This window comes from Rutidosis leptorrhynchoides, chromosome 1, assembly GCF_046630445.1.
Source record: "Rutidosis leptorrhynchoides isolate AG116_Rl617_1_P2 chromosome 1, CSIRO_AGI_Rlap_v1, whole genome shotgun sequence".
Classification (NCBI taxonomy): domain Eukaryota; kingdom Viridiplantae; phylum Streptophyta; class Magnoliopsida; order Asterales; family Asteraceae; genus Rutidosis; species Rutidosis leptorrhynchoides.
The window spans coordinates 71,635,360-71,663,004 of record NC_092333.1 but is presented as its reverse complement, the minus strand read 5'-3'; the positions used below and the strand labels follow the sequence as shown (position 1 = coordinate 71,663,004).

The 27,645-nt window shown below is 31.5% G+C and overlaps 1 protein-coding gene across 1 annotated transcript; it reads right to left on the bottom strand.

Annotated features, from left to right (window-relative positions):
• Positions 1-5,869: 5,869 nt before the first annotated feature.
• On the bottom strand, positions 5,870-6,472 carry LOC139883373 (uncharacterized). The gene has a single exon (XM_071867585.1). The coding sequence runs from the start codon at positions 6,470-6,472 to the stop codon at positions 5,870-5,872; it is 603 nt and encodes a 200-aa protein (XP_071723686.1).
• Between the last annotated feature and the right edge of the window lie 21,173 nt (positions 6,473-27,645).

Below are 27,645 nucleotides of genomic sequence, written 5' to 3'. Positions count from 1 at the left end.
TTTCATTTATAATTTAATTAAATATATCTATTTTATATACATTAGATAAATAATTAGTAAGAATATCAATATAGTTATGTTATATGTATTAAATGTAGTTATTTATATAAAAATATTTGTTTGTTATTATAATAATAATATAGTAATGATAATATTAAAAATTTTATTTAATTTGTTACTTAATCGTTTCTATAATAAAAAAAATGAAAATAATGATAATAATAATAATAATAATAGTAGTAGTAATAATAATAATAATAATAATAATAACAATAATAATAATAATAATAATAATAATAATAATAATAATAATAATAATAATAATAATAATAATAATAATAATAATAATAATAATAATAATAATAATAATAATAATAATAATAATAATAATAATAGTAATAATAATAATAATAATAATAATAATAATAATAATAATAATAATGATAATAATGATAACAATAATAATGATAATGGTAATAGTAATACTACCTCAATGAAGTAGTCCTTAAAAAAATGCCCAAGTCCGGGTTTGAACCCGCGACGTCCCGCTAACCTGATAACATCCTTAACCATCTCTCTGTCTATTTCATTTCTGAAATTCTTACCACCTTTATTTCATTTAACCCTTGTTTGTCCACTTCCTTTTTCTTCCTAGAATTAAACTACTTAATTTACCATAATCGTCTATCATCATACTATCTTTATCAAATCATATCATCATCTAACCACCATTATCGATCTCATTATCATTATCATATAATCATAATCAATTATCATAATCGTATTATTATTGTTATCACCATCATCGTTATTGAACATAAAATCATAATTATCATTACCATCTCGCTTATGATCATCAGTATTCATTATTACCCAATCGTAATCGTTACACCATCCACTCGCTATCTTCTTCACAGACTTCATTGTAAAAATCGAACTAGAATAGAAACAGAAGTCAGATAGCAGCAACAACAATCGGTCGGGCTTTCATGTGACCCAATAACAATAGTTACGACCCAACATAAAAACAGTTTAGTAAGCCCAACATTTTATTAATCCATGGATCCTTAACTGATTTCGGTTCATTACCGTAACAAGGTTCCCGCCATTAACCCAAATATCAGACACCCTCGAACATCATCGTACATCATCATCACACTTATTATCATCTTAATCACCATTATCATATCGTACTTATTCTAATTCGATCATAAATATAGAGAACGATTCAAATATCAACACCACGACCCTACCTAAATATCTTTTTATCAATATCATGGACCCTTCTTATCTATTAAAAAGGATACCTCCTTTCTTTTTAATACGCACTACAACTTGGGTGGATTTTGTATCATCAAATTGAGAAGCTTTAACTTTGAGTAAATTAATTACCCCAACCCTACCGTCCACTTATTCCCTATCTATATCTACTTGTCGACTTACATTAATAACATATTCTTCAACTTAGTTTCCAACAAAGTGTCAATAACCTTTACTTGGTTTTCTAATGCATATTCACGAAAAGGTATAGTAGTAGTTTAGTTCATCACAGGTGATTTTGCAGCTGTAACTGCAGCACAGAATTATAACAGCCATTGAAGTGTTTGTTCGATGGGTTATTTGTCGGGAAAAATATAGAAATGGAGATTTTTTTCAGCGGTTAAGTGGTTGTGATGAAGGTGAAGTGGTGGTTAATGGTAGTGAGAGAAGGTGGTGATGAGAAGTTGTGATAGTAATCGAATAAGAAAAGGAAGGGGTGTTCGGTGGTGGAGAGATGTGATGGTTACACATGGTGGTGATCAAGGGTGGTAGTTTGTTTACATAGCCGATGATGGTGACGTAATAATAGTGGTTTATATGATGAAGGTGGTGTCGTTTATCTTGGCTCAAAGATTATTATCAATTCGACAAGGTGGGTTTGGTAGTGATGATGGTGAGGATAGTTGTTCTTGGTGTCGATCATGGTTGGCGATGGTGATCGAATATCACAAAAAGAAATGGTGAGGTAGTGATCGAATAGTGATGAATATGGGATTCAAAGGTGGTGTTCAGTTATATTGTAGGTTAAACAGAAACATGATAGTGGCAGTATTAGTGATGATAGCAAAGGTGGGTTTAGATGGTACGATGGTGGTGGTGATCATGAAGAATAGAAGGGGTCTCGATGGTATTCGAAGGTCATGGTTGATCAAGAGAACCGAAGGTGTGGTTGTTGAGTAATGACGCTCGTATTTCGTGGTGATCTCTATCTCTCTCTCTAATGCAACATATGTGCATATCATATATAAGGAGAAAGGTGTCGACATGAAGAATCATTCCGAAGAGATATCAACAAAAATAAAAGAAGATTGAGATTGTTGACAGAAATATTCGCCAGGAAGAAGACAACAAGGTAAATTAAAGTAGACGGAGACATATAACAATATTTACGCTTAATATCTATTTTTGATTCTTGAATAGAAGCAGTAGGGAAGTATATAGAGGAATTGAGTGATTGATACTTGTAACAAGTATTAATTTACATTAGATTGTAGTGACAATCTGGTTGACAGAAAGAATCCTTCCTGAGAAGAACAGGTAGAGATGGCTAACAGATTCTTGGATTGTTCTTTTGATTAAATTATGATTTGTACGAATTTTGCAAATCAAATACAGTGTGATAGTTACATGAAACATATTCGTACATTTTATAACTTTGATATCTAACAAATTTTGTTTTGTTTTGATTGGAATCAGCCTGTATCACAGACAGGAGAGTAAGATTTTATAGAAATAGGAAATATATTCTTGCATTTTTATTTTATATATATAATTAATATTAATAAGTAATAAATATGACCATATTATTAATAATAATAATAATACAGTTATTAGTATTATAACTAGATTTGTGGACCGCGCTTCGAGGCGGATTAGTGTCATTTTAACGCTACTATATCGTTAGACAGTTTTCAACCTGAAAGTCATCAAAATGTTGTCCACTCTTTCCAGACTATTTACGCAATGGCCGTCAACTGTTATGGTAATATTCTACTATATAAATGAAAAATACGTAAACAACTGGATATATATGTTACAGTCTGGGTTGCAATGCTCAATTTAACAACAAAATGAATCAAAACAAATTAAGTTTTGAGGCTTCTAAACAAATTACTTATTCGGCAAAACCTTATGGTCCATATAATTTTAGTAGGTTTTTTAACAGATAAAAATCAAATAATATACATTATATTGAAAAAGGTGATGAAAAATAAAAATATAACCATTTTTACCTATATTTTTTTAAGCTTCTATTTGTTGCTAAAAAACCCATTAAATAAACACCTACGATCGATCGTATTAGAAAATTGGAATTAGATTTTTATGTATTTGAAAAAAAAGAAAAAGAAAAAATATATAAGTATTTGCAAAAAAAAAATAAAAAATACTACAGTAAAGTGCTACAGCAAAATGCTACAGTGTAACAGTAAATTTGGGGGTATGTGGCGGTTCCTCATTGGATGTCATTTACAACAATTAGTATATAGTATAATTAATATAAATACTAACAATAATAATAAAAGAATTAATAATAATAATATTAGTAATCCAAATAATACTAATAAGAATGATATCAATATTAATGATATTAAATAAAATCATAATTTTTGAAAATAATAATACTGATAATTTATTTAAATCATAACTAATATATAATTTTAATCATTTCTAAAAAAATATATTTTTCTGGTAACCCTAAAGTTATTAGAATTTTATTACTTATAATTATAATAGTAATAATAATAATAATACTAATATTGACATAATAATAATGTAAGTAATAATTATAACAACTATATTTTTACTTTGTAATTAAATTAAATTTATAAATCTTATATATTATTATTTATATAATACTTTTTAATTACTTATTATATAATAACATATATTGAGTATTTTAATATATAACAATATACATATAATAATTAATTAAGTATATATTTCATATATACATATATATATATATATATGTTCATTTTAATAGCAACTTAATTATTCGGTATGTTATTTTATGTTTTTAATTCTACTGATTAAATTATATATTATTAAATCAAATTAGTATATATACACTTATATTTATAATTATATCTATATATATTTACATATTTATTTACACACAATTGTTCGTGAATCGTCGAGGATGGTCGAAGGTCAATTGAATATATGAAACAGTTCAAAATTGTTTTGAGACTCAACCTAACAGACATTTGCTTATCGCGTCAAATTCATATAAAGATCAAGTTTAAATTTTGTCAGAAATTTCTGGGTCGTCACATCATCCGCATATTGAAGGTGAGAAATTGGAACTTTTTCATGGCCAATTTCCACGCCTAAGAATTTTTTGTTTTTCACCGCATTCTTCGTAAGAACATTTAAACCTTCCGCCGCTAAAATAAAGTGAAACGGGGATAGTGGGTCACCTTGTCGAACCCCACATTCCAAGTTAAATTCCTTTGTAGGTGACCCATTTACTAGAACCGAGATTGTAGCCGACTTGAGACACGCAAGTATCCACTTTCTCCATCTAACACCAAATCCCATGATCTCCATCATTTCATCCAAAAACTCCCAATTTAGGCAATTAAATTCCTTATAGAAATCAACCTTGAAGATTAGACTTTTAAGACTATTGTGTTTTAGAAAAGAAAGTGTTTCATTCGCAATAAGCGCACCATCTAAAATATTTCTTCCTTTTATAAATGCACTTTGTTTGAACCCGATTAAGTTAGGGATCACTTTTTTAAGACGATTGGCAAGAAGCTTAGCAATCACCTTGTAATAGCTCCCTATTAAGCTAATCGGGCGGAAGTCATTTAAACCTACCGGGTCCACCTTTTTTGGAACAAGAGTAATGAAAGATGTGTTGCATCCTTTTGAGATTTCACATTTTTCCCAAAACCCAATTATTGCTTCAATAAGATCAATTTTGATACTGCTCCAATATTTCTTATAAAAGCCCATGTTAAACCCATCCGTATTTCTTATAAAAGCCCATGTTAAACCCATCCGGCCTCGGGGCCTTAGAGCTACCACAATCTTTAATTTCCTCCAAAATTTCCTCCTCCTTAAATTTATCCTCTAAATCCAATTCCTCCCTTTCAATTATTTTTGCCAAACCAATATAATCAGAATCATTATTAGAATTAGATGTGGCAGGCCCAATAATGTTAAACGATCGACTGAAGAAAGATGGTCTCGCGGTATTCAAGTTCGACCCAAATCTTGCACGAAAATGCTAAAAACCCGCCTCTTTAACAACATTAGGTTCCTCGATCCATACCCCGTTTATATTTAAACCTCTAAGATTACATTTGTTATACCTCCTTCGTATAAATGAATGAAAATACTTAGAGTTTTCGTCTCCCTCAAGAATCCAACGAATGCGAGCTTTTTGTTTCAACATGTTTGTCCTCATTTTTTTCTTTTTCAATCCACCTTTTTCGGACCTCCAACCATCGAACACGATCACCATCACTGATTGTTCCGGAATCAGCAAGTAATTCTAGACCATTAGCTTCATCTTTTAACACAATAATTTCCTCATCTAAGCCCCCATACTCACTTTTACTCCAACTTTTCAAATCATTTTTCACATTTTTAAGACGATCTCTAAATAAACAATTTTTCCTTGGATTACTACCACTTTCCCCCATGAAACATGAACCACTTTATCAACACTGTCTTTTTTGAGCCATTCATCGAAGACCTTAAAAGGCTTAGGGCCAACATCGATTGTATTATCTCTAAGCAATATCGGACAATGGTCCGACTCTCTCCGTTCTAATGTGACAACCGAGAGGTCTTTCCACAATCTAATGAACCCATCATTTCAAAGAAATCGGTCAAGTTTACTAAATTTGGTTCCATCATCACTAATTCGTGTGAATCTTTTCCCATTAATCGGAATGTCAATCAAATTAGTCATCGAAATGAAATCATTGAATCGATTCGCCCTAGACGGGTGAAATACACAATTTAGCCTATCCGATTGGTTTCTTACCTCATTAAAATCACCGCAAACCACCCAAGCCGAATCAATACTCTTAATAAGGTTTTCCAACGACCACCACATCTCTTTTTTCTTTGCATCCTTATGCGGTCCATAGACATTTATAATAATTGATTCATGTCCGAAACCACGCCATTTACCCCGAATGGCTAAAAAATACTCACTTTTAGTCCCACTTTCTACTACAAAACTATTAGTATCCCAAATCAATAGCATACCTCCCGAGTTACCATTAGCTTCTTTTTGAATGTACCCGCAATTATCATTACCCCACAAAAAATGCACCCAATTATCCCCTAGAGTTCTACACTTAGTTTCTTGAAGCGCAATAATATCCGGTCTCACTTTACCACAAATACCCTTAACCCACCCGAATTTTCCTATTACCCCAAACCCACGAACATTCAACGAGATTATCTTCATAAAAATGATAATTAAAACGAAAAGCAAAGGGAGAACACTTACCGGGGATTGGGGCTGTGCCACCTCAATCCGATTTGTTCCCCAAACTCCTAAATAAATAAATAAATACTTTCATCATAAATAAATACTAGTTTTACACGATTTGTTCCCCAAACAATCATCATAAATAAATACTTTCATTCAAAATTTGAAATTTGATCCCCCGTTTCACACGATATTGTTTGTGTTTTAGAGTATGAACCGATGAATTACTTTTTCTAACATGAAAGAAACAACTCTTGAGTAAGATATTATGTTGTCGATGTCGGAAGGAAACATATAAAATCCAAAATGACTAAGGTGTACACACATTTTGAGACAAGAAAATGGGCAATATTGTTTTACAGTATATATCACCTAAACTATAATTAAATTAAAAGGTCACTCCGTACTACAAGGATCTTTAAAAACTTCTTTTGACTATACGAGTCCTAAGGGTATGTTTTATTAGCAACTTTTTTTTTTTTTTTGAAGCTTTTTTGAGTTTTTAGTTTTAAGTTTTATGAAAAGTTCTTATATAATAAATTCATTCAGTTTAAAAAGCTTAAACTTTTTTGAAAGAAAAAGTTAAAAGCTAATAAAACTAGCGCTTGAGAAAAAATTAATTACTTTCATTTTACTACTTATTTTAACAGTTTCAGTTATTATGTCAACTACCTAAATACATATACTTTAAAAAGATATCAGCTACGAACTAATTGTTATCAACTACGAGCTAATTGCTATCAGCTACACACTACCACTACTAGTTAATTTTGCAAAATATATCCAACTCAATCAATTTCAACATACAGATGCTAGAATAATTAGGCTTGATTGATTTTGTTTACAACATCTTAATAGTATCACTTACCAAATTTAGAAGCTCCTCATTATATTTTTAAGTTGTGGTTGTTAACTCTTAATTGAATAGTATAACGCTGAATGTTGAATCATTCAGTATTTAGCGCATTTGCATCCGACATTTGAATAACATATGATGCTGAATGGTTCACCATTCAGTGCTGCACCATCCAGAATTGAAAAATCTCATAACCATTAAGCACTTAAATTTTCTATAATATACTCCTCAATTATATCCAAAATCCATAACAAACAAGTATATTGAATTTTTTATTAACTTAACACGTTAATAAAGTAATTTTACTCATGTCATTTCGTTCATATAAAATGATTATCAAACAACTTATGTTCATAATTCATTCAAAACGAAGTTTGTTTAGAGATTTTGAATCGTTTAGATTATAAACCATTTAACGTTAAATCATTCAATTATAACAAACACATCTTTCATGCTTCAGGCTCCAAAAGAACCTTACGGGGAGAATATGAAGAACTAACGGACTAACTTAATGACAAACTAATTGACTATCTTAAGATCGTTTAGTTAAAGATCATTTAGTTAAAGAAAGGTAAACATAAAGAACTATCAGACTAAGATCCGTGACAATGTGTTATGAGCATTTCAAAATTATTTTTTGCAAGGAAAACGTTAAAGAATGTGATTTTTATGGAAATCTGGTAATTTGTGTCATTAACGTGTAAATAAGAAGCTTTGTTATTATAATCAAACGCAAATAATTGCAAGTGTACGTTTATTGTTTGATTTTTGACTTCTAAGTTTCAACGATCAAATAAATTGGCTCATAATCTGAACCCATGTTTTAAACACTTTGTAACCATGTTTGTGAATTATAAATTTTGTTTGTGAAAAAAAAAAAAAAAGGAAAATGATAAATGTAGCAATAAGAGTTATATGTAAATATACTAAATATAAATTAATTGTATATTAACATACTATCTATTAGACAAAACTAGTTGAACCCTCGCTTCGCACCGGGGGTTCGGTTTTCAATGTATTTTATTGCGTTTAGTTTGTAAAATTATTTTGTGGCTAAAAGAATGATGTCGTTGAAGCGCGTAACTCGAGTCGAACTAAAAGGTATAACCCGTGAAAGATTTAAATGTTATTTTAAATTAACAATATATGTCCATCTTCGCGTTTAGCTATGTAATTATCGACTTTTAAAAATTTAACGCAAAATCAACGTGTATGAAAAGTACCCCAAATATTTAGCGTTTTTTAAAAAGCCTCCGTTTTGCGTATAGTTAGTGACATTGTGTTCTCAAAATTATTTCGTGTTTAACGATGGTGTCGGTAAAATTTAACTCGTTGCGAGCGAGAAGATATGACCCGTTGAATATTTGGGTGTTGTTTATTTAAGATTTTTTTATGAAAATTGTTATTTGACACTTTACCCCCTGTTTGGGGGGTCGATTTGAATATTTGGAAAAAATGTGGGGTCTTTGTGGGTGGAGTGAAATTTAATTAGAAAATTAAAAAAAAGAAGGTAAAAGGACAAAAATGCCCCTATTTACTATTCACCATTTTTGTCTAATTTGTCTTATATGCGATGAATAGTACTATTTACATTTTCGCTTTTCACAAAACTAACTCCTAACTTCTATTAAAATACAAATCAAACCCCCCACTTTATATCTATATTCTAAATTCTGAATTATTATTTATCCCATTAATAAAACCATAAATAATGAATAATAACACACCACGCTTTACCAATTTGTACGCTGCGCTCAAACAGTTGGACCCACAGGGGCCACTATTGTGCTACAGTATTTTTTTTTTTGTCTCTAACGATAAAAGAAGCAACTTTCGTAAAAGAACCAACTCTTCAATGTTACCAAAAGATAAAGATGTCGAAAAACATTCTTTTTTACAAAATAGATCAACTAACTTTTAAAAAAGAAAAAAAGAAAACCCAAACGCTAAAAGAAGCAACTTTCACAAAAGGAATAACCCTTCAATGTTAGATGTCGAAAAAAATTCTTTTTTACAAAATAGATCAAGACTCTTTTTTTTAACTCGCATTCAAAACGGAGCCTCCGGCACGAAGCGAGGCTCCACAACTAGTTTATAACTAATCATTGTTACGAATAACGCTAAGATAAATTATGTAAAAAATCGATAATAAAAAAAAGGATATTTATATTTTGAATTAATTTAATAGAGTTTTAAAAGTTAAATATTGTATGTTTAAACATAGTCTAGCATTCTTCAAAAAATAATACGTTACTTTATAAAATGGGTTAAGGCTACCAGATAGCTTTATAATTTTATTTTTGTTATAATGTAGGTTATATACTCAGAAAATACCAGCGTAGGTCACATACTTTCAAAAAGTGTTCTAATGTAGGCTATAGGTGACCGGTTGCTCGCGTGTGCAGTCCCTAAAGCTAACGGACGTTAGCATTTAGGCGTTTTAGGATACGATTTCTTCATGAGAGTTTTTCTAATTCCATCACCTAACACTCGTGAATTTAAATCAAGACCTGAAATTTCGAGAAATGATCCAATTGAATTGTTGACCAAAATCTCATAAACTTTGACTTTTCGATCTGCTGTTCAGAGATGGATTTTAACATGATCTGATGTAACACGAAGCTTGAAGGAGTAATCAAGAACCTGAAACTCCAATCAATTCGATATATAATTGGTTCTTGTTAACGTCTGTTAGCCCCAGGGACTGCACACGCAGGTAACCAGTAACCAATAGTCAGTGGCGAGTCCACCTTATATACTATGGGGTCCCATGACCCCACTAACATTGAATTTTTTTTTTTGTTAATTACCCTCAATTTCGTATAGGACACCACTAAAATTAACTATATGACCCCATATATTTGTAAGATTACAATTTTTTGAAGATAAACGACTACAAATTATGAATGGTACTTTGTAAAAAAAAATTATGACCCCATTGAACTTTCATTCTAGATTCACCAATGCCAATAGTTTACATTAGAACACTTTTTGAAAGTATGTGACGTACACTGATATTTTTCTGAGTATACAGCATACATTGAAACAAAAATAAAAGTATAAAGCTATTTGTAAGTCTAAACCCTTATAAATAACTGAAGGGTTAGATATTCATTGGGTTTGCCGGCCTATGGTGTATTGACCCGAACTTTTCCATGTTTATATATATTAATTGAGATTGATATTTACATGATTAAATGTTTCCAACATGTTAAGCAATCAAACTTCTTAAGACTTGATTAATTGAAATATGTTTCATATAGACAATTGACCACCCAAGTTGACCGGTGATTCACGAACGTTAAAACTTGTAAAAACTATATGATGACATATATATGGATATATATATAGTTAACATGATACTATGATAAGTAAACATATCATTAAGTATATTAACAATGAACTACATATGTAAAAACAAGACTACTAACTTAATGATTTTTAAACGAGACATATATGTAACGATTATCGTTGTAAAGACATTTAATGTATATATATCATATTAAGAGATATTCATACATGATAATATCATGATAATGTAATAATTTAACATCTAATTTGATTTAATAAACAATGGGTTAACAACATTTAACAAGATCGTTAACATAAAGGTTTCAAAACAACACTTACATGTAACGACTAACGATGACTTAACGACTCAGTTAAAATGTATATACATGTAGTGTTTTAATATGTATTTATACACTTTTGAAAGACTTCAAGACACTTTTCAAAATACTTCTACTTAACAAAAATACTTACAATTACATCCTCGTTCAGTTTCATCAACAATTCTACTCGTATGCACATGTATTCGTACTCGTACAATACACAGCTTTTAGATGTATGTACTATTGGTATATACACTCCAATGATCAGCTCTTAGCAGCCCATGTGAGTCACCTAACACATGTGGGAACCATCATTTGGCAACTAGCATGAAATATCTCATAAAATTACAAAAATATGAGTAATCATTCATGACTTATTTACATGAAAACAAAATTACATATCCTTTATATCTAATCCATACACCAACGACCAAAAACACCTACAAACACTTTAATTCTTCAATTTTCTTCATCTAATTGATATTAGATGAAGAAAATTGAAGAATGAAAGTGTTTGTAGGTGTTTTTGGTCGTTGGTGTATGGATTAGATATAAAAGATATGTAATTTTTTTTTCATGTAAATAAGTCATGAATGATTACTCATATTTTTGTAATTTTATGAGATATTTCATGCTAGTTTCCAAATGATGGTTCCCACATGTGTTAGGTGACTCACATAGGCTGCTAAGAGCTGATAATTGGAGTGTATATACCAATAGTACATACATCTAAAAGCTGTGTATTGTACGAGTACGAATACATGTGCATACGAGTAGAATTGTTGATGAAACTGAACGAGGATGTAATTGTAAGTATTTTTGTTAAGTAGAAGTATTTTGAAAAGTGTCTTGAAGTCTTTCAAAAGTGTATGAATACATATTAAAACACTACATGTATATACATTTTAACTGAGTCGTTAAGTCATCGTTAGTCGTTACATGTAAGTGTTGTTTTGAAACCTTTATGTTAACGATCTTGTTAAATGTTGTTAACCCATTGTTTATTAAATCAAATTAGATGTTAAATTATTACATTATCATGATATCATGATGTATTAATATATCTTAATATGATATATATATACATTAAATGTCGTTACAACGATAATCGTTACATATATGTCACGTTTCAAAATCATTAAGTTAGTAGTCTTGTTTTTACATATGTAGTTCATTTCTAATATACTTAATGATATTTTTACTTATCATAATATCATGTTAACTATATATATATATCCATATATATATGTCATCATATAGTTTTTACAAGTTTTAACGTTCGTGAATCGCCGGTCAACTTGGGTGGTCAATTGTCTATATGAAAGATATTTCAATTAATCAAGTCTTAACAAGTTTGATTGCTTAACATGTTGGAAACACTTAATCATGTAAATAAAAATTTCATTTAATATATATATAAACATGGAAAAGTTCGGGTCACTACAGTACCTACCCGTTAAATAAATTTCGTCCCAAAATTTTAAGCAGTTGGAGGTGTTGACGTATCTTCTGGAAATAAATGTGGGTATTTCTTCTTTCTCTAATCTTCTCATTCCCAGGTGAACTCGGGTCCTCTACGAGCATTCCATCGAACCTTAACAATTGGTATCTTGTTTTGCTTAAGTCTTTTAACCTCACGATCCATTATTTCGACGGGTTCTTCGATGAATTGAAGTTTTTCGTTGATTTGGATTTCATCTAACGGAATAGTGAGATCTTCTTTAGAAAAACATTTCTTCAAATTCGAGACGTGGAAAGTGTTATGTACAGCCGCGAGTTGTTGAGGTAACTCAAGTCGGTAAGCTACTGGTCCGACACGATCAATAATCTTGAATGGTCCAATATACCTTGGATTTAATTTCCCTCGTTTACCAAATCAAACAACACCTTTCCAAGGTGCAACCTTAAGCATGACCATCTCTCCAATTTCAAATTCTATATCTTTTCTTTTAATGTCGGCGTAGCTCTTTTGTCGACTTTGGGCGGTTTTCAACCGTTGTTGAATTTGGATGATCTTCTCGGTAGTTTCTTGTATTATCTCCGGACCCGTAATCTGTCTATCCCCCACTTCACTCCAACAAATCGGAGACCTGCACTTTCTACCATAAAGTGCTTCAAATGGCGCCATCTCAATGCTTGAATGATAGCTGTTGTTGTAGGAAAATTCTGCTAACGGTAGATGTCGATCCCAACTGTTTTTGAAATCAATAACACATGCTCGTAGCATGTCTTCAAGCGTTTGTATCGTCCTTTCGCTCTGCCCATCAGTTTGTAGATGATAGGCAGTACTCATGTCTAGACGAGTTCCTAATGCTTGCTGTAATGTCTACCAGAGTCTTGAAATAAATCTGCCATCCCTATCAGAGATAATAGAGATTGGTATTCCATGTATGGAGATGACTTCCTTCAAATACAGTCGTGCTAACTTCTCCATCTTGTCATCTTCTCTTATTGGCAGGAAGTGTGCTGATTTGGTGAGACGATCAACTATTACCCAAATAGTATCAAAACCACTTGCAGTCCTTGGCAATTTAGTGATGAAATCCATGGTAATGTTTTCCCATTTCCATTCCGGGATTTCAGGTTGTTGTAGTAGACCTGATGGTTTCTGATGGTCAGCTTTGACCTTAGAACACGTCAAACATTCTCCTACATATTTAGAAATATCGGCTTTCATACCTGGCCACCAAAAATGTTTCTTAAGATCCTTGTACATCTTCCCCGTTCCAGGATGTATTGAGTATCTGGTTTTATGAGCTTCTCTAAGTACCATTTGTCTCATATCTCCAAATTTTTGGTACCCAAATTCTTTCAGACCTATACCGGGTTCCGTCTTCCCGAATATTAAGATGCTTCTCCGATCCTTTGGGTATTTCATCCTTTAAATTTCCCTCTTTTAAAACTCCTTGTTGCGCCTCCTTTATTTGAGTAGTAAGGTTAGTGTGAATCATTATATTCATAGATTTTACTCGAATGGGTTCTCTGTCCTTTCTGCTCAAGGCGTCGGCTACCACATTTGCCTTCCCCGGGTGTTAACGAATCTCAAAGTCGTCATCATTCAACAATTCAATCCACCTACGCTGCCTCATATTCAGTTGTTTCTGATTAAATATGTGTTGAAGACTTTTGTGGTCGGTATATATAATACTTTTGACCTCATATAAGTAGTGCCTCCAAGTCTTTAATGCAAAAACAACCGCGCCTAATTCCAAATCATGCGTCGTATAATTTTGTTCGTGAATCTTTAATTGTCTAGACGCATAAGCAATCACCTTCGTTCGTTGCATTAATACACAACCGAGACCTTGCTTTGATGCGTCACAATAAATCACAAAATCATCATTCCCTTCAGGCAATGAAAATATAGGTGCCGTAGTTAGCTTTTTCTTCAATAATTGAAACGCCTTCTCTTGTTCATCCTTCCATTCAAATTTCTTCCCTTTATGCGTTAATGCAGTCAAGGGTTTTGCTATTTTGGAGAAATCTTGGATGAATCTTCTGTAGTAACCAGCCAATCCTAAAAATTGACGTATATGCTTCGGAGTTTTTGGGGTTTCCCACTTTTCAACGGTTTCGATCTTTGCCGGGTCCACCTGGATACCTTCTTTGTTCACTATGTGACCGAGGAATTGAACTTCTTCCAACCAAAATGCACACTTTGAAAACTTAGTGTACAGTTTTTCTTTCCTCAATACTTCTAGCACTTTTCTCAAATGTTCTTCGTGCTCTTGATCATTCTTTGAGTAAATAAGTATGTCATTAATGAAAACAATGACAAACTTGTCAAGATATGGCCCACACACTCAGTTCATAAGGTCCATGAACACAGCTGGTGCGTTAGTCAATCCAAACGGCATAACCATAAACTCGTAATGACCATAACGCGTCCTAAAAGCAGTTTTTGGAATATCATCCTCCTTTACTCGCATTTGATGATATCCAGAATGTAAATCGATCTTTGAATAAACCGACTAGCCTTGTAGTTGATCAAATAAGTCGTCAATTCTCGGCAGTGGATAACGGTTTTTGATGGTAAGTTTGTTCAACTCTCTGTAGTCAATACACAACCTAAATGTACCATCCTTCTTCTTGACAAACAAAACAGGAGCTCCCCATGGTGATGTGCTTGGTCGAATGAAACCACGTTCTAATAGTTCTTGTAGTTGGCTTTGCAGTTCTTTCATCTCGCTGGGTGCGAGTCTATAAGGAGGACGATCTATTGGTGCAGCTCCTGGTACAAAATCTATTTGAAATTCAACAGATCGATGTGGAGGTAGTCCCGGTAATTCTTTCGAAAATACATCGGGAAATTCTTTTGCAACGGGAACATCATTGATGCTCTTTTATTCAGTTTGTACTTTCTCGACATGTGCTAGAACAGCATAGCAACCTTTTCTTATCAGTTTTGTGCCTTCAAATTACTAATAAGATGTAGCTTCGTGTTGCCCTTTTCTCCGTACGCCATTAAGGGTTCTCCTTCTTCTCGTACAATGCGAATTGCGTTTTTATAACATACGATCTCTGCTTTCACCTTCTTCAGCCAGTCCATGCCAACTATTACATCAAAACTCCCTAACTCTACTGGTATCAAATCAATCTTAAATATTTCGCTTCCCAGTTTAATTTCTCGATTCCGGCATATATAATCTGCCGAAATTAATTTACCGTTTGCTAATTCGAGTAAAAATTTACTATCCAATGGCGTCAATGGACAACTTAATTTAGCACAAAAATCTCTACTCATATAGCTTCTATCCGCACCCGAATCAAATAAAACGTAAGCAGATTTATTGTCAATAAGAAACGTACCCGTAACAAGCTCCGGGTCTTCCTGTGCCTCTGCTGCATTAATATTGAAAACTCTTCCGCGGCCTTGTCCATTCGTGTTCTCCTGGTTCGGGCAATTTCTAATAATGTGGCCCGGTTTTCCACATTTATAACAAACTACATTGGCATAACTTTCTCCGACACTACTTACTCCGCCATTACTCGTTCCGACACCATTTGTTCCTTTCGTTCTGTTAATCCCTGGTCCGTAGACCTCACACTTCGCCGCTCTATGACCATTTCTTTTACACTTGTTGCAAAATTTGGTGCAGAACCCCGAGTGATACTTTTCACACCTTTGACATAGCTGCTTCTGATTGTTGTTGTTGTTGCGGTTGTTATTGTTGTTGGGATGATTGTTGTTGTTGTTGTTGTTGTTGTTGTTGTTGTTGTTGTTGTTGTTGTTGTTGTTGTTGTTGTTGTTGTTGTTGTTGTTGTTGTTGTTGTTGTTGTTGTTGTTATTGTTGTTGTTGGGCCGTTTGTTGTAGTTGCGATTGATGTTGCGATTGTTGGGATAGTTGTTGCGATTATTGTTGTAATTGTTGTTGTTGTTGTATTGGTGATTCTTATCACTGTTTTCCTCCCACTTTCTTTTGACTTGCTTCACATTGGCCTCTTCAGCTGCCTGTTCTTTAATTCTTTCCTCAATCTGGTTCACTAGTTTGTGAGCCATTCTACATGCCTGTTGTATGGAGGCGGGCTCGTGTGAACTTATATCTTCTTGGATTCTTTCCGGTAATCCTTTCACAAATGTGTCGATCTTCTCTTCCTCATCTTCGAACGCTCTCGGACACAATAGGCACAATTCTGTGAATCGTCTTTCGTACGTGGTAATATCAAATCCTTGGGTTTGTAACCCTCTAAGTTCTGTCTTGAGCTTATTGACCTCGGTTCTGGGACGGTACTTCTCATTCATCAAGTGCTTGAATGCTGACCACGGTAGTGCGTGAGCATCATCTTGTCCCACTTGCTCTAGATAGGTATTCCACCATGTTAACGCAGTACATGTGAAGGTATGCGTAGCGTACTTCACTTTTTCCTCTTCAGTACACTTACTTATGGCAAACACCGATTCGACCTTCTCGGTCCACCGTTTCAATCCGATCGGTCCTTCGGTTCCATCAAATTCCAAAGGTTTGCAGGAAGTGAATTCTTTGTAGGTGCATCCTACATGATTTCTTGCGCCGTTAGCTGCATTGCTAGGTTCGGAGTTATTGTTGGTATGTAGCGCAGCCTGTACTGCGGCTATGTTTGCAGCAAGAAAGGTACGAAATTCCTCTTCGCTCATATTCATGGTTTGTCGAGTAGTCGGTGCCATTTCCTTCAAATAGTCAAATGAAACAAGTTAATCATACAGAATATTAAGAGTAGTCAATAGTATCTCGTAGCATAATATGAACTCATTTATAAAAGCTTTTTCTTCATATTAGCGTTTTATAAGTTTAAATTCGGGTAGTACCTACCCGTTAAGTTCATAATTAGTAGCTAATATACAATTCAACTACTACAATTCTATATGAAAAACTGATTATAATAATATTTCGCGTTCAAACTTTTACACAATATTTTACAAACTTACAATACCGCTTATTTTACATATAGCATGAAATATAGCACACAATAACTTTGATACAAGATAGCTGTGAAGATAATTCTAGCTAGTACACAAGTCGTTCAGTAAAGGCAATAAAGACACGTAATTCATACGTCCAGAAACAAGTCATGCATTCTGGTTTTACTAGGACTACTTCCCATCCTTGGTCTTGTGGAACATAACCGTTATGGCCGTTGATAAGACAGCATGTTGTAACGTCGTCAAAGGGACGAGGGTTACGTAATGTTCAACAGTCCCGTAACAATCTAAAAACCTCATTTCTTACCCCAATTACCGACTCCGTCACTTGTGGGAACGTTTTGTTTAATAGTTGTAGCCCGATGTTCTTGTTCTCACTTTGGTGAGAAGCGAACATTACTAACCCGTAAGCGTAACATGCTTCTTTATGTTGCATGTTATCCGATTTTTCTAAATCACGAAGTCCTATATTCGGATATATTGAGTCAAAATAATTTCTTAACCCGTTGCGTAAAATAGCATTTGGGTTCCCCGCAATATATGCGTCAAAGTAAACACATCGTAACTTATGGATTTCCCAATGTGATATCCCCCATCTTTCGAACGAAAGCCTTTTATAAACCAAGGCATTCTTGGAACGTTCTTCGAATGTCTTACAAACTGATCTCGCCTTAAATAGTTATGCCGAGGAATTCTGACCGACTCTAGACAAGATTTCATCAATCATGTCTCCTGGTAGGTCTCTTAAAATATTGGGTTGTCTATCCATTTTGTGTTTTTAAACTGTAAAATAGACAAAAGTTAGATTCATAAAAAAAAATACTTATTAATACAAGCAATTTTTACATATATCATAAAGCATAAGCACACTATATTACATATATTACACCACACGAATACAACTATCTTATTTCGACTCGGTTTTGGTTCGTTTTGCCAAGTTTCTAGGGATATATGATGTTCCCCTAATACGAGCCGTCGTTTTCCACATTGGTTTAGAAAAACCTGGTGGTTTAGAGGTTCCCGGGTTATTGTTACAACTTAAGAAATACGGGTGTTGACGATACATATAAAGTTCATCGGGTTTGGAATCAAATTTCTCTATTTTTATGCCCTTTCCCTTATTGTTCTCTTTTGCCTTATTAAATTGTGCTGGGGTATTTTCTATAACATCATCGGAATCCTTGTCGGGATCCGATTCATCGGAGAATTGGTAATCCTCCCAATACTTTGCTTCCTTGGCGGAAACACCATTGACCATAATTAACTTTGGTCGGTTGGTTGAGGATTTTCTTCTACTTAACCATTTTATTATTTCCCCCACTGGTTCTATTTCTTCTTCCGGGTCCGATTCTTCTTCCGGTTCCGACTCTTCTTCCGGTTCCGACTCTTCTTCCGGTTCCTCTTCGGGAACTTGTGAATCAGTCCACGAATCATTCCAATTTACATTTGACTCTTCATTATTATTAGGTGAGTCAATGGGACTTGTTCTAGAGGTAGACATCTATCACATAATATCAAACACGTTAAGAGATTAATATATCACATAATATTCACATGTTAAAAATATATAGTTTCCAACAAAATTTGTTAAGCAATCATTTTTCAAGTAAACACGGTCCAAGTCCAGACTCACTAATGCATCCTAACAAACTCGATAAGACACACTAATGCAAAATTCTGGTTCTCTAAGACCAACGCTCAGATACCAACTGAAATATCCCGTTCATATTGATTATAAACGTTCCATATTAATTGATTTCGTTGCGAGGTTTTGACCTCTATATGAGACGTTTTTCAAAGACTGCATTCATTTTTAAAACAACCATAACCTTTATTTTATCAATAAAGGTTTCAAAAGCATTACGTAGATTATCAAATAATGATAATCTAAAATATACTGTTTACACACGACCATTACATAATGGTTTACAATAGAAATATATTACATCGACATATGTTTATTAAATGCAGTTTTTACACAATATCATACAAACATGGACTCCAAATCTTGTCCTTATTTTAGTATGCAACAGCGGAAGCTCTTAGTATTCACCTGAGAATAAACATGCTTTAAACGTCAACAAAAACGTTGGTGAGTTATAGGTTTAACCTATATATATCAAATCGTAACAATAGACCACCAGATTTCATATTTCAATACACATCCCATACATAGAGATAAAAATCATTCATATGGTGAACACCTGGTATCCGACATTAACAAGATGCATATATAAGAATATCCCCATCATTCCGGGACACCCTTCGGATATGATATAAATTTCGAAGTACTAAAGCATCCGGTACGTTGGATGGGGTTTGTTAGGCCCAATAGATCTATCTTTAGGATTCGCGTCAATTAGGGTGTCTGTTCCCTAATTCTTAGATTACTAGACTTAATAAAAAGGGGCATATTCGATTTCGATAATTCAACCATAGAATGTAGTTTCACGTACTTGTGTCTATTTTGTAAATCATTTATAAAACCTGCATGTATTCTCATCCCAAAAATATTAGATTTTAAAAGTGGGACTATAACTCACTTTCACAGATTTTTACTTCGTCGGGAAGTAAGACTTGGCCACTGGTCGATTCACGAACCTATAAAAAATATGTACATTTATATCAAAGTATAATCAAAATATATTTACAACACTTTTAATACATTTTGATGTTTTAAGTTTATTAAGTCAGCTGTCCTCGTTAGTAACCTACAACTAGTTGTCCAACGTTAGATGTACAGAAAAAAATTGATATATATTATCTTGAATCAATTCACGACCCAGTGTATACACGTCTCAGGCTAGATCATAACTCAAAGTATATATATTTTTGGAATCAACCTCAACCCTGTATAGCTAACTCCCACATTACTGCATATAGAGTGTCTATGGTTGTTCCAAATAATATATACACATGGGTCGATATGATATGTCAAAACATTTGCATACGTGTCTATGGTATCCCAAGATTACATAATATATTAGAATACATAGATAATACAATATAAGTTAGCTAGGATATGATTAATATAGATTTGTTACCAATTTTCACGTTGCTACAACAAGAAAAATTATCCAATCTTGTTTTACCCATAACTTCTTCATTTTAAATCCGTTTTGAGTGAATCAAATTGCTATGGTTTCATATTGAACTCTATTTTATGAATCTAAATAGAAAAAGTATAGGTTTATAGTCGAAAATATAAGTTACAAGTCATTTTTGTAAAGGTAGTCATTTCAGTCGAAAGAACGACTTCTAGATGACCATTTTAGAAAACATACTTCCACTTTGAGTTTAATCATGATTTTTGGATATAGTTTCATGTTCATAAGAAAAATCATTTTCCCAAAAGAACAACTTTTAAATCAAAGTTATCATAGTTTTTAATTAACTAACCCAAAACAGCCCGCGGTGTTACTACGACGGTGTATGTCCGGTTTTACAGTGTTCTTCGTGTTTCCAGGTTTTAAATCATTAAGTTAGCATATCATATAGATATAGAACATGTGTTTAGTTGATTTTAAAAGTCAAGTTAGAAGGATTAACTTTTGTTTGCGAACAAGTTTAGAATTAACTAAACTATGTTCTAGTGATTACAAGTTTAAACCTTCGAATAAGATAGCTTTATATGTATGAATCGAATGATGTTATGAACATCATTACTACCTCAAGTTTTCTGGATAAAGCTACTGGAAATGAGAAAAATGGATCTAGCTTCAAAGAATCCTTGGATGGCTTGAAAGTTCTTGAAGCAGAATCATGACACGAAAACAAGTTCAAGTAAGATTTTCACTCGAAATAAGATTGTTATAGTTATAGAAATTGAATCAAAGTTTGAATATGAGTATTACCTTGTATTATAAAGATATCTTACTGTAAATAAGAAAGATTTCTTGAGGTTGGATGATCACTCTACAAGATTGGAAGTAAGCTAGCAAACTTGGAAGTATTCTTGATTTTATGAAACTAGAACTTGTAGAATTTATGAAGAACACTTAGAACTTGAAGATAGAACTTGAGAGAGATCAATTAGATGAATAAAATTGAAGAATTAAAGTGTTTGTAGGTGTTTTTGGTCGTTAGTGTATGGATTAGATATAAAGGATATGTAATTTTGTTTTCATGTAAATAAGTCAGAATGATTACTCATATTTTTGTAATTTTATGAGATATTTCATGCTAGTTGCCAAATGATGGTTCCCACATGTGTTAGGTGACTCACATGGGCTGCTAAGAGCTGATCATTGGAGTGTATATACCAATAGTACATACATCTAAAAGCTGTGTATTGTACGAGTACGAATACGGGTGCATACGAGTAGAATTGTTGATGAAACTGAATGAGGATGTAATTGTAAGCATTTTTGTTAAGTAGAAGTATTTTGATAAGTGTCTTGAAGTCTTTCAAAAGTGTATGAATACATATTAAAACACTACATGTATATACATTTTAACTGAGTCGTTAAGTCATCGTTAGTCGTTACATGTAAGTGTTGTTTTGAAACCTTTAGGTTAACGATCTTGTTAAATGTTGTTAGCCCATTATTTATTAAATCAAATGAGATGTTAAATTATTACATTATCATGATATCATGATGTATTAATATATCTTAATATGATATATATACATTAAATGTCGTTACAACGATAATCGTTACATATATGTCTCGTTTCAAAATCATTAAGTTAGTAGTCTTGTTTTTACATATGTAGTTCATTGCTAATATACTTAATGATATGTTTACTTATCATAATATCATGTTAACTATATATATATATATATATATATATATATATATATATATATATATATATATATATATATATATATATATCCATATATATGTCATCATATAGTTTTTACAAGTTTTAACGTTCGTGAATCGCCGGTCAACTTGGGTGGTCAATTGTCTATATGAAACCTATTTTAATTAATCAAGTCTTAAGAAGTTTGATTGCTTAACATGTTGGAAACACTTAATCATGTAAATAACAATTTCATTTAATATATATATATATATATATAAACATGGAAAAGTTCGGGTCACTACAGTACAGAGCCCGTAGTTATAAGTTACCAAGCTAAGGTATATTTTCGTACAACCCACAGATGAATAATTTACCATTTTTGATTACTTGTATCTAACATGTAAAAATGAAAAACATGTATTATCATCCTAAAAAGATTTAAGATAGTAAAAAAGGGACTATAACTTACCTTAGAATGCACTGAAGAGTTAACAATTACATGAATAAAGTAGATCAAGAGTGATCTAGACTCCAACCTAAATAATAAAGTAAGTCAGAATATATCTAACTTAGGTCGGGTCATAGCATGATAGTCCTAGTACTTGAAGTGACTTTGGAGTTAAGTGACAAAAGATTTGAATAAGTGTTACGCGTACTTTCTATTTTTAGTAGGTTTCTATTTTTAGAGAGTTTACACTTTTAGTAAGTTTCTAATTTAGGAAAGTTTCCTTATTTAGAAAGTTAACTCAAGTCAACAGAAAGTCAAACGTAAAAGTCAGCTGAAAAAGTCAACTCAAAAGTCAACCTAAGTCAACTTAAGTCAACTTTGATAATTAATGCATAAATAATTTTAATATTATATGTTATAATATTTTCTGATATAATATTTGTATTAAAATTGATATAACATAAGTTTAATTAAATTAAATTAATTTAATAAGTTAACTGAGACGACCCGTCCTAATCCATAATGACGAGTACAATAACATACGGATACATTGCGAGGTATTTGACCTCTATATGATAAATTTTACAAACATTGCATTCATTTTTAAAAGGCATGCATACCACCTAATCTATCATTTACTTAATAATAATCTCTATTGAACTCAATGACTTGAATGCAACGTCTTTTGAAATATGCCATGAATGACTTCAAGTAATATCTCTAAAATGAGCAAATGCACAACGGAAGATTTCTTTAATATCTGAGAATAAACATGCTTTAAAGTGTCAACCAAAAGGTTGGTGAGTTCATTAGTTTATCATAATCCATAAATTCCATAGTTTTAATAGACCACAAGATTTAAATTCCATCTTTCATAAACATAATCTCGTATCAGGCATTTCGCACGACATAGAGATAAAAGTCATTCATACAAACTACAAACACCTGGTAATCGACCTTAACAAAATGCATCTAGAATATCCCCCGCATATCGGCATTCCGCACGGACATGCAAAAAGCATACAATCAGGCCACTCTTTTAAATATGATGGTTGTGTACACCTCACAAACAGATCATATCTTTTAAAGCTGGCGGTTGTATACCTATTTCGAAGTACTAAAGCAGTTCAAATTATCTGACTGGGGCTTGTTAGTTCCCATAGATCTATCTTTAGGATTCGCGTCAATTTGGGGCTCGGTTCCCAAATTCTCAGATTACCAGACTAAAAGGGGTGATATCCAGTGTACTCATAACTCATTCGTAGAATGTTTTTAAGTACTTGTGTCTATTTCGTCAAACATTTATAAAAGTTGCGCATGTATTCTCAGTCCCAAAAATATATTGTAAAAACATTTAAAAAGAGAGTAATGAAACTCACCATACTGTATTTCGTAGTAAAAATACATATGACATCATTGAACAAGTGCAAGGTTGACCTCAGATTCACGAACCTATATTAATTATATATATTTATATGTTGGTCAATAATTGTCTAATAATTTAGGTCAAGTCATAGTGTATCACAATCCTAATGCTCGAGACTACTATGCAAAAGTCAACAAAAGTCAATTTGACTCAAAAAGATTTCCAATATTTATACATGATTATTATATAGTTTAAATATAGTCGTTTTATATTTTTAAATATTTTTAACAAATTTATTAGAGTAAATAATATAATAAATAAAATTTTATATTAAAATTTATATAATAAAAATATACTTTTATATATCTTAAGTAATAAAATTTATAAAGTTCATTTAATATCATAAAAATAATATGATAGGTTTTATTAATGTAACTATATTACACGTAGTAAAATATATTTGTATCGTATATTTATTTGATAAAATAATATTGATAATAACAATAGTACGTAAAAAAATTGTATTATTTTGTAATAATAATAATTATTATTCTACTAATATAACAATATTTATATTTACTAAAAATGATATTATGATAAAATAATAATTCTTATTAATAATAATAATGAAATTTTATATTAACAATGATATTCCTATTAAAAATAATAATTTTTGTAAAAAATGATAGTTTTAATATTAATAACACTTTTGATAATAATAATGATAAGGATTATGAAAACAATATTTTTATCTAAATCAATACCTTTCAATATTTTAATTTCATCATGATACTTATACTCATTATTTCCTAATCAATTTGTTAATAGCTTTTAATCGTCTTTTATATCGCGTTCATATTAATGATAATAATAGTAATCAAATAATTAGGTGTTACTAATATTAGTTATAATTATAATAATACTAATGATAATAAATATTATGATAATATTAATGATAATACTAATTATAATTTTAACGATAATAACGATAGTAATAATAATAAAAATAACAATTTTTAATGATAATACCTTTTATTGATAATGATAATAATAATAATAATAATAATAATAATAATAATAATAATAATAATAATAATAATAATAATAATATTAATAATAATAATACCTTAATGAAGTAGTCCTTAAAAAATGTCCTAGTCAATTTGGAATATTTATTTAAAAATATATATAATATATAGCTTTTCAAAACTAATGATATTCAAAAATTATATATTTTGAAATCGTTTAAATAATAAGAAATATTATTTCGTAATATTTGTATTTTAAAGTTTAAAATTGATATACCTCATTTATATACAAACGTTCACAAATACATTTTAATAATCAAATTATTTTATATTCAAAATCATTTTATTACAAAGGTTATAATAATAGAAGTTGTTATGTCATAATACGTTCTTAATATTAAAAGTCTATTATATCAAAAAACGTTTTTGTTTAAGGAACACTATATATATACACCTTTATAATATAAAGTTTAAATTCTGCTAATTCTATATAATCAATTTACCTTTATAAATAACAGATTACAATAATTCAGTTTTTGAAATCGTTTTCTTATGTTTGAAAATATGTCAGTGGAATATTATGAAATCCAGTTCTCCACTAAATTTTGTCTAACCTTCGTCAATTGACACATTTGTTCTTACATGTAAATTACTTTACCAAATATTCCAAATACCATTAAAGAAAGGTTTCCTAAAGTGGACCTCTCAACAGAGACTCGTAATCATAATTCAATGTATCCAATAATTCTACCATTTAATATTATCTTCTAATTCCGCCGATAAACATATTGAAACAAATACGTTTATGTAAAGTATTATTCGTTTAATACTTTGTAAATATTTTTAAGTTATAATATATATACACATATACATTTATAATCATATCCGTTCATATAATGGTTCGTGAATCATTGGAATTTGGTCGAGGTTAAATGAATGTATGAACATAGTTTAAAATTCTTTGAGATTTAATCTTAATAACTTTGCTTATCGTGTCGGAATAATGTAAAGATTAAAGTTTAAATTTGGTCGAAAATTTCCGGGTCGTCACAGTACCTACCTGTTAAAGAAATTTCGTCCCCGAAATTTGATAGAGGTCGTCATGGCTAACAATGAGAATGTTATTATGACGATTATAGAGTTTTATTGTGTTTAAGAAGTATGAATAAAATAATTCGATTACTCGAAGCGTATGAGTGAAGTTATCGTAAGTGAATGAAATAAGATTATAGTGATTCGTCATATCTTTTGACATCATCATAATTGATCTCCGAATTTAAAGAAAGTCTTTGTAATCTATATTGGATTTGATTCTTCGACGATTAAGGAAATTATGATCCTCTTCGAATTAATGCGATAATTCATCTTGATTTATCTGTTGGATATTTTACTATAATTCCACCTCCTTCGTTTCCTTACAACTCACACCTTCTATTCTTTTCTCCCTCAACTCATATTTTAAAACATTCGTTAATATGCTTCATCCAGTTCTACTTCTTGATATATTCCTCACTTTCATATATGTCATTCTTCTTTTCCATTTACCACCTGAAGAATCTGTCTACTTCTACTATACTCTTAGTTTTATAGTATTTTTAGTTCTCCCGTGTCTTTACATTGCTATATGCATTGATATATACGGTTTTTAATTTGTTGAGTTTTATATCTTCCCTTGTATTTCAAAGTTTCCGCTTCTGTCTCCTATAATCATTGTCATCCATAGTTAATGCTTCCTTCTATTTGCTGCGATTTATACTCCCATTTCTATTTTGGAGTTTTCATTCTTTCATTTCCTCTTCTTGCGATTAAGCACTGCTTGTAATGGTCTAGAATTCGCAGATATGAATTTCAGAATGAACATTGTTAATGTTCTAAGAAGGAAATCGTAATGGCGCGATTTTGATTTGTTAAATTACCAGAATACCCTAGAAAAGACCGAGTCATCAAGAAATATTTTCTTGATATTTTAGAGGTTAAATAGAATACACGAGTCGTGTAACATGGCACATGATGACGTTATGATCTGTGAATCATCACGTTCCATTTAGAAACTCAGCATGAATTACTGTAATATAATCACGTTGATCAAGTGTCATTATATTATACTAACTCATGCTTCAGCTCCCAACACTACTTCGAAAACATTCATACTTCCAACTCGAAGGTTTCAGATTTTAGAAACTTAAAATTTTCCTTTATGACGTAATACAGTTAGCGCGAAGAGGTAAATGATTTCAGATAAGAATAATTATGGAAATATCTTCAGAAATATGGAAGATAAAAGGTACGATGATATCTTAGAATTTCTAATATCAGAGGATGATGAAGAATATTGTCCGCAAGGGTTTAGAGTCAGGAACAACGTATTCGATAATGACTTTAGCAGACACGGAATCATTTTGATTCTTTGAAGGTAGATTTCGTCCTTGTGATTTATCCACAGCCTCCTTCATAGTTTGCTCAATCCGTTTTTCAGTACCAAATATTCTCTTTTTCTGAGCTTTGCCAACACACTACTCTTTATCATCAAACTTTTTACTGTTAAGGTCGTTTATAGTTTTTGCTGCATCATCAGTATTTTGAGAACTAGTTCACAGTTCAGGGTGTTTTTCAGAAACTTTACATTTAAAATATGTAAGTCCAGGAGATAGACGTTATATGTATATATAACCGTTGATGTAGACA